The sequence below is a fragment of the Galeopterus variegatus genome, unplaced genomic scaffold, assembly GCF_000696425.1.
Source record: "Galeopterus variegatus unplaced genomic scaffold, G_variegatus-3.0.2 Scaffold3932, whole genome shotgun sequence".
In the NCBI taxonomy this organism is placed as follows: Eukaryota; Metazoa; Chordata; class Mammalia; order Dermoptera; family Cynocephalidae; genus Galeopterus; species Galeopterus variegatus.
Window position 1 is genome coordinate 62,323 of NW_007730043.1, and position 8,321 is coordinate 70,643.

General features: G+C 49.3%; 1 protein-coding gene across 2 annotated transcripts in view; it reads left to right on the top strand.

The window, feature by feature from the left end:
* LOC103601909 (polycystic kidney disease protein 1-like 2) overlaps positions 1-8,321 on the top strand; it is a 69,986-nt gene that overhangs the window by 59,468 nt on the left and 2,197 nt on the right. For both annotated transcript variants that reach the window (XM_008586316.1, XM_008586314.1), the window contains exons 28-31: positions 881-1,041; positions 2,564-2,774; positions 4,659-4,760; positions 5,241-5,372. In XM_008586316.1, the coding sequence (XP_008584538.1) occupies positions 881-1,041; positions 2,564-2,774; positions 4,659-4,760; positions 5,241-5,372 (606 nt within the window). The remainder of the gene's footprint in view (positions 1-880; positions 1,042-2,563; positions 2,775-4,658; positions 4,761-5,240; positions 5,373-8,321) is intronic.

Consider the following 8,321-nt stretch of genomic DNA (forward strand, 5'->3'; position numbering starts at 1 on the left):
GAGGGTTCGGATCCCACATACGGGCCGGTTCCCGCTCACTGGCTGAGCGAGGCGCGGGGGCGGTGCCGGGGGTTGCGGTCCCGTTGCTGGTCCGCGGTCCCGTTGCTGGTCCCCGGTCCGGTGCGGGGGCAGCACTGAGGGTTGTGATCCGTTGCCGGACACGGAAAAAGACAAAAAAAAAAAAAAAAAAGGAAAAATGACAGGAGGTAGTTTTGCACCTTGGAGTTGTGCACGCAGCAGCGTTAGGCTCCTTGGCTCCCAGGGAAACTGGGAGATTGGGCTGTTCCATCTTCCTCGATAATTACATTTCGAAGTCAGGGCTCCCATGTCCTGGAGAAAGACACTGCTGTGTTGTTAAACTGGCAAGAAGCTTCTTTAGCTTTTTAAAAAATCTCAATGGATCAGAGAAAGCATTTGCAGTTACAAGTTTTCTTAAGTAAATGCTCTACAAAAAGTGAGGGGTGCGGGCTGGCCAGTCAATCAGCTGGTTAGAGCGCGGTGCTGCCAACACCAAGGTCCCTGTACCATCAAGCTTCCTAAAAAGAAAAAAAAAGTGAGGGAGGTGAGAGAGAGTCTCTCCCTTCTCCCCCCTTTTCTGCACCAGAGAGAATTGAAATTTTTTTTCTTATTGGATATTGTACTTACTCTTACGAATCTCGCAGCTGGGGTTAGTGACGGGAGCAGATGGGTCCGTGTACAAGTTTGGGAGAGGCTCCCAGACACTCTATGCTTGTGGGGCCAGGGCCTCACGAGCCTCCCCAGGATCTGTAAGCCCCTGCTGGAGGGCCCACCTGGGCTGGAGGGGAGGGGGAGAGCAGCAGCGTGGGGGAGAGGCAGTTGTGGACACAGCCTTCAGCAGAACCTCGGGCTCCTTTCCCAGGGTAAGCTCATGAGGAAGCAGAAATGGGGCTATTTCTGCAGTATGTGGAACCTTCTGGAGCTGGCCATCATCCTCGCCAGCTGGAGCGCCCTGGCGGTGTTTGTGAAGAGAGCCATCCTGGCAGAGCGTGACATCCAGCACTACCGGAACCACAAGGAGGAGTAAGTGGCTGTCTTCTGAGGCCCCCACGTCCCCTAAGCTTCCCTCCTTCCTCCAGCTCTGTCTGTGGCCCAGGAATCGGAGGGAGGCTTTGGAAATCAGATCAAGAGGCACCCCTAGTAGAAATAACTATAGCTGCCACCTCGATTCAGGTTTGGGGCCTGAAGCATATACAATTGCAGAGGACTCTTAAAGACAAAATATAACAATGTATTGCTTTTGCAAATCTTACCAAAACGTGGAGCCATGTGGCATCCTGCTTAGGTCCTTTCCAGCCTTTGGGGGATGGACTTTGCAAGTATTAGCACCCCAGTAATCCCACCTCTGCTACCATTTACCTAGTATCCACTATGTGCTTGGTGGGATGTATTAACTCAGTGAATCCTCCTAAGAACAGATGAAGGTAGACATTCTCATCGCCCCACTTAAAGAAATCGAGGCTCAGAGAGGTAATGTGACTTTCCCAAGTCCACACAGCTAAAATGTGGCAGAGAAGTAATTTAAACCTTGCTGTTATAGCTCCAGGATCCCCTCCTTACTTTGAATCATTGTGCTTTTTGATTCAGTCACCCGTTTTATAGATATAGCTAATATTTACTGAGTTATTGCTGGATGTCATACACTTTCACAAAAATACCACTTTAAAAGCACTATCTCACCTGCTTTAATTTTCCCACGACCTCTAAGAGATGTTAGTATCATTATTCCTTTTTTACAAATGAGAAAATCATTCCTAATAAGGCTCAGAGAGGTTAAGTTGTTTGGGCAAGGTCACACAGCAAGAACTGTAAGAATGCAAGACTCAGAATTTGAACTCTGTACTCCTATGGAGGGTAGGATGGGGCGGTGGGCAGAACCTGGATTTTGAAATCAGACACACCTGGATTCCAACTCTCATTCTTCCACTCACAAGCTGTGTCACTATTTATGTTACTTGCTGTGTGACTTTGTGCCTTGTGACTCTCTGTCCTTATCTGTAAAATGGAGGTAGCAAAACTTTCCTCATCCGGGAGTTCTGAAGTTCAAACGAGACAGTACAGATGAGGCTCTCACTTAGCATAGAGCCTGATGGTACATCCTCCTTCCTTTAAGTGTAAGGGCAGCCATGGCACACACTCAGACAAGTGTGCAGGAGGAGGTGGCATTTAGTGACATCTAGGCAGGAAGAGGGAGGCTCACAAACTCCCTTGCCTCCATCCTTTTGACCCTGGGAGGAGGACTCCTTTGTCACTCTCCCATAGCTCTGCAGCCATTCATCAAGACTGATAGTTAATGGCCCCTTGAACTAGCCACTGAGGCCCCATGGCCACCATCATCTTCATCATCACCACCATCATCATCACTGTCACCACCATCATCATCACCTCGTTGGGGGAATTGGGACAGCTGTCTCCCAGACCTGTTTCTTGACATGATGGCCTCTGAGGACATCGTAAGTCTAACCTACGTCCAGGTAAGCTCTGGCTGAAGCGCTCATTGTCTCTGAGACCAGCCTTCCCATTTTGGTCCCTCTTGGTCCCACAGGGGAATCAGCTTCAGTGAGACAGCAGCAGCCGATGCCGCCCTTGGCTACGTCATTGCCATCTTGGTTCTTCTGTCCACAGTGAAGCTCTGGCATCTGCTCAGGTTGAATCCCAAAATGAACATGATCACATCAGCGCTACGCCGTGCCTGGGGTGACATCTCAGGCTTTGTCATTGTCATCATTATCATGCTCCTGGCTTACTCCATGGTGGTGAGTGGCTCCTCTGGGAAAACCACAGAGCTATTCTCCATGGAAGCCAAGGCTTCCTGGTAGGAAACAGACAATTAGGGTGAGGGAGACCCTGGGAACCTGAAGGAAATGGTGGATCTTCTGAGTCCAGGGTCTTTTATCTGGGAGCTATTGAACTGGTCACTTCGAATGGCAAAGGCTGGAGACCTTAGTCAGGTGGGAGAGAGGAGGCATAGCCTCCAGGACAGAGAGGGCCTACCTCCCAGGAGGAAAGACTCCCTTCTGCGTCTGGACCCTGCCTGGATGTGCCACTTCTCCTGACGTGCAATTGTTCAGAAGGCACAGGGTAGATCACAGACATGCACGGAGCTCTCCCACTTTGCAGGGTATGGATTGGGAGGCCCCATGCCTGGGCTGAGGCACAGCTGGGGAAGTGAGGGGGCTTTGCCCACAGGCCATGCCGGTGCCTGTTCCCGAGGCATGATGCACAAACTGAGGAAGGCCAATGCCGCTTCATTCAGCCCCTTAACACTCAGCATTTTGACAATCACACCTCTTCGGTGACTGGGAAAAGAAACCAAAACATTAAACTTTCAATTCTTTTTTATCATCAAGTTCTGTGAGAAACAAAGACTCTCCTTCACTCTGATCCCCCTGCCACATCATGATCTCCATCCAAATATGCACCCCCACCCCAGTGTCGGCCTATGCGTGCAAGGACACACATGTGCCTGTGTGAGAGTGCACAGGTACTCCCATGGGCATTGGTACCTGCATGCACATGCCTGTGTGTGTGTGTTGTGTGCTCTGGAAGTGCCTGCCAGGTGACCTTGTCCAGGACCTTTGCTATGGTCACAGCCAGTTGGTGACACCTGTCTTTGAAAGTGCCAGCACGAGGGAGTGCTCGGTGTGCCTCTGGGGCTCAGGCACTCACCCACTAGGCTACTGCCCTTTGGTCCAGATGGCTGCTCAGAGACTCAGTCACGAAACTGGACTCTTGGAGGCCCCAACCTCCTTGCTCTGGGGAGTTGGGTTGGACAGATGACGGACTTCTTCCTGGGCAGGGGCCTCCCCCACCACAACTTCCCCCTTGCCAAGACTTTCCCAGGGTCATCGTGTCAGAGAATGCCCAGCATGCCCTGGCTCTGAGTCGGTGACTTCTGGTCCCAGAGGACACTGCATTGTCTCTGCAGTCCATGCACTGCTGATGGAGAACTGAGTAAATCCACTTGAATTAGGGCGTTTGCACAAGATGCTTTTGATGAAACCATGGGAAGATGGAGTGGGGCCAGGGATGGAAGGGGGACAGGGCTGAGGTGCATGGATGCAGAATGGGGTGCAGCTTAGGGCTACAGTTGGGACGAGGGTGCATGGGCTGCTGGATGGTCTGATCAGAGGATGATGGAAGGTGAGGGACTGGATGGGACTAGGGTGAGACTGGGGAAAGGAGCTGGAGTGGGGGATGCGTCAGGATTGGGCTAAAGGACCAGAGATAAGGGGAGCCAGGTTTATGATGGGAACCATGGGCGTCACCAATTGCCTGTGAGCACAGCCAAGGTCCTGGACTAGGGACTGGATCATCTGGGCAGGCACTTCCGGAGCACACCACACATGCACACACACACACAAGCATGTGTGTGCAGGTTCTGATGCCCACAGTACACATGCACACTCTCACATGGGCATACGTGTGTGGCCTCGCACACACAGGCCCACAGAGAGAAACAAATGCATCCCATATAGAACCTTACACAGGCGTACACACCCACTTGCAGGCCCCTGTATTTACGGACAGTTTGGCCAGGCCAAGGAGGTGGCTGACACAGACCACCTTCTTTCAAGCAACAGGCTTTGGGGGGGCTTCACAGTTTCTTCCCCTGTTCATGAGGATTCTTTCCATGACAGTCAAACTTAATATTTGGTTGGAAACTCCTTTCCTACAAAACTCTCTTTGATGCTGCCGAAACTATGATCAGCCTTCAGCTTGGAATCTTCAACTATGAGGAGGTAATGGGGTAGGGGGGGGAGGACACTGCAATCTGCACCAAGCCTTTTTGAAAAATAGAAAAAGCACTCCCCGCCCACCCACCTCTGTGCCATCACCGTGGCTTGGCAAGCACAGGGCAGCTTTGGAAGGATAAAAGTGTTCCCCTCCCTCTAGGCAGACAGCCCCATGCTGGAGCCCACAGGTCACCTGGGGAATCCCTGCTTACAGAGGAATAGTAGGCTCTGGCTACTCAGGGGAGGGCTGTGCTGAAGGTCTCCAGAGGGGGCAGTGGGGCGTGGGGTGTGGGAGTGCCACCCATCCCCTCTCCCGGCCAGCTCCGGAGAGCTCTGCCCGCACTCCCAGCCCCCAGGCAGAGGGGACCTTCCTGGCTCCAGGCTCTGCCTAGCTCTGACGGCAAATTTCCCTCTGAGGGTTCCAGTGTGGGGGATGGCCTCTAGGACTCAGGACATCAGGGATGACCCTGTCTTTCTTCCTGACAGGTCCTGGACCATAGCCCAGTTCTCGGTTCCTTCCTGATTGGGTCCTGCATCGTTTTTATGACTTTTGTGATACTGAATCTGTTTATCTCTGTTATCCTGGTAGCCTTCAGCGAGGAGCAAAAATACTATCAGGTGAGTCCTTTTGACCTATTCTTCACCAGTCATTGACCTTGAACCATGAACAGACTGGCTGAGGTTAGACTACAGGGGGACTTGGGAGACCATAGTAGCTCGAAGCCTGTGTTTCACAGCAGGGGATACTGAGGCCCAGAAGGAGGAAATTACTTCCCCAAGATCACAAGCAAGTGAGGGGTGGAGCTGGAACTAGAACCAAGTCTCCTGATTCCCAGTTTGGGACTCTGTTCGCTACATCAGTGACTAGTAGCTCGAAGCCTGTGTTTCACAGCAGGGGATACTGAGGCCCAGAAGGAGGAAATTACTTCCCCAAGATCACAAGCAAGTGAGGGGTGGGGCTGGAACTAGAACCAAGTCTCCTGATTCCCAGTTTGGGACTCTGTTCGCTACATCAGTGACTCTTGGCCCTGACTGCACATCAGAATCACCTGGGGCCTTTTGGAAACTGCTGCTGTCCCCGTCCAAGGCCAGTACAAACAGAATCTCTGGGGCAATGATCCTGGTGTCGGTATTTTTTTATATCTCCCTTGGTGATTTTAATGCACAGCCAATGCCCACAGCCCCTGCTCTACACTCTGACACCTCAACCCAGGTCATTGTGGTTCAGAGAGCAACAAACTGGGACTTGCAGTCAACATACCCCCCATGGAATACTGTCCACCTGCTCTGCTCCTTGTGGGAAGAGAGAAATCTAAACATAGATTATGGATAATTAACAACCACCAACACAACTTATGGAATGCTCTCTTCACAACAGATGTGGTGCTAAAGGTATTTAACTCTTAAAACAGTTCAGTGAAGCAGATGTATTTATTTGCATTTTACAGAGAAGTAAAGTGAGGCTCAGAGAGTTGAAGTCATTTACCTAGGACTACAGAGCCAGAAAGTAGGAAGGGTGGGATTTGAACCCAGGGCTGTCCGGCTTGGATGTCTGTTTTTTTCCTTGTCCTTCTGGAGGTGTGGTTGTGTTGAGAATGAGCAATTACACAGCTCACCCTTCTCTTCCCAGTTGGAAGATTTGCTAAAATCTTTCCTGAGCTGCATACCTAACAAAGAGACCCTCATGACACTGTTCTTTTATTTTTTCCATTTCTGTCCAAGAGCAGCAATTTGTTCTTGCTGGTTTTCTAAATTGCAAAACATTACATGAAGATGATGTACTCAACCAATTAAATAATCGTTTTAAAGAGAGAGGTGCTTTTTGGAAGCCAGGAAATTACTGACCACAGATGAAAGAACGATGGCCCCGTCTGTTTCTGTATGGGCACAGGCTCCTTGTGATGTGTGTGTCCCGGATCCGTGCCTGTATATCATATGCTCACTCAGCACACTCCTGTGACCAGATATGGGGCGGTTTCCCCCCACACACTAAGCAAGTCTCCAGTGGACACCAGCTGGGTGTCCTATCATTCAATTCAATTTTGATGCTTTATACGTAGAGATAGTGTCAGATCCCACGGGTTTAGGGCTCAGTCCCACAAGACTGCCTCCATTTCAGATGCCGATTCCAAGTAGTAGTTTGTCACCTATACTCATGACCGCCTGGCTATAAATCTGGGATCCCACAATCCTCTTCTTGGGTTTGACTAATTTGCTAGCACAACTCACAGAACTCAGGGAAACACTTACATTTTCCAGTTTATTATAAAAGATATTACAAAGGATACGGATGAACAGGCAGGTGAAGAGAGGCACAGGACAAGGTATGCGGGAAGGGGCGCAGAGCTCCTGTGCCCTCTCTGGGTGTACCACCCTCCCAACACCTCATGTGTTTGGCAGCCCGGCAGCTCATCAAATGTTGTTGTTCAAGAGTTTTATAGAGCTTGCTCTGCAGCCATTCCCTGCCTTGGTCAGTGAGTTGTACTGAAAGTTCCCACCCTCTAATCACTTGGTCTTTCTGGTGATAGCCCTATTTTGAGGCTATCTAGAGGCCCTGCCCTAAGTCACTCTATTAGCATAAATCAGGTGTGATCAAAAGGGGCTCATTATGGGGCTGGCCTGGTGGCGCACTGCTACAGTGCGCCGCTTGGGAGTGCGGCGGCGCTCCCGCNTGAGGGTTGCGATCCGTTGCCGGTCACGAAAAAAGACAAAAAGGAAAAAAAAAAAAAGGGGCTCATTATGAATAGCAAAAGACATTCCTGTCACTCAGGAAATTCCAAGGGTTTCAGCAGCTCTGTGACAGACACCAGGGACAAAGACCAAATATACTTCATGTTATATCACAACACCTTTGCCCTGCAAAGATTTGACATATTGAAAATGATTTTGTAGTTTTTGGGAAACATGTTTTGATTTTAGCAGGGAAACAGAAAGTATTGCTAGGTCTGATGCCCAGGTACTCAAGTCGTACCTTAACTTGAAGACAGGGATCACAGGCAATCAGACAGACGCTTTTAATTAAAGTTAGTTTCTCAGAGTGGGTTCCTTCTGGCAGAAGACTGAACTCATCACTGTACGTAAATTCTTTTTTTAAATGAAGATATAATTCACATATCATAAAATTCACCGTTTTAAAGTGTACAATGCAATTTTTTTTAGTATATTCGCAGAGTTGTGCAACTATCACCACTACCCAATTCCAGAACATTTTTATTACTCCAAAAAGAACCCCATACCCATTGACAGCCACTCCCCATTCTCCATACCTTCAGCCCCTGGCCATCATCAATCCCTTTCTATTTTTTTGGATTTGCTTATTCTGGACATTTCATGTAAATGAGATCATACAATATGTGGCCTCTTGTGTCTGGCTTATTTCACTTACCATAATGTTTTCAAAGGTTCATTCATGTCACAGCATGTATCAGTTCTTCATTTCTTTTTATGGCTGAATAATATTCCATTGTGTGGATATAACACAAATGTGTTTATCCGTTCATCAGTTGATGGATATTTGGGTTGTTTTCATATTTTGGCTATTGTGAATAATGCTGCTATGAACATTCC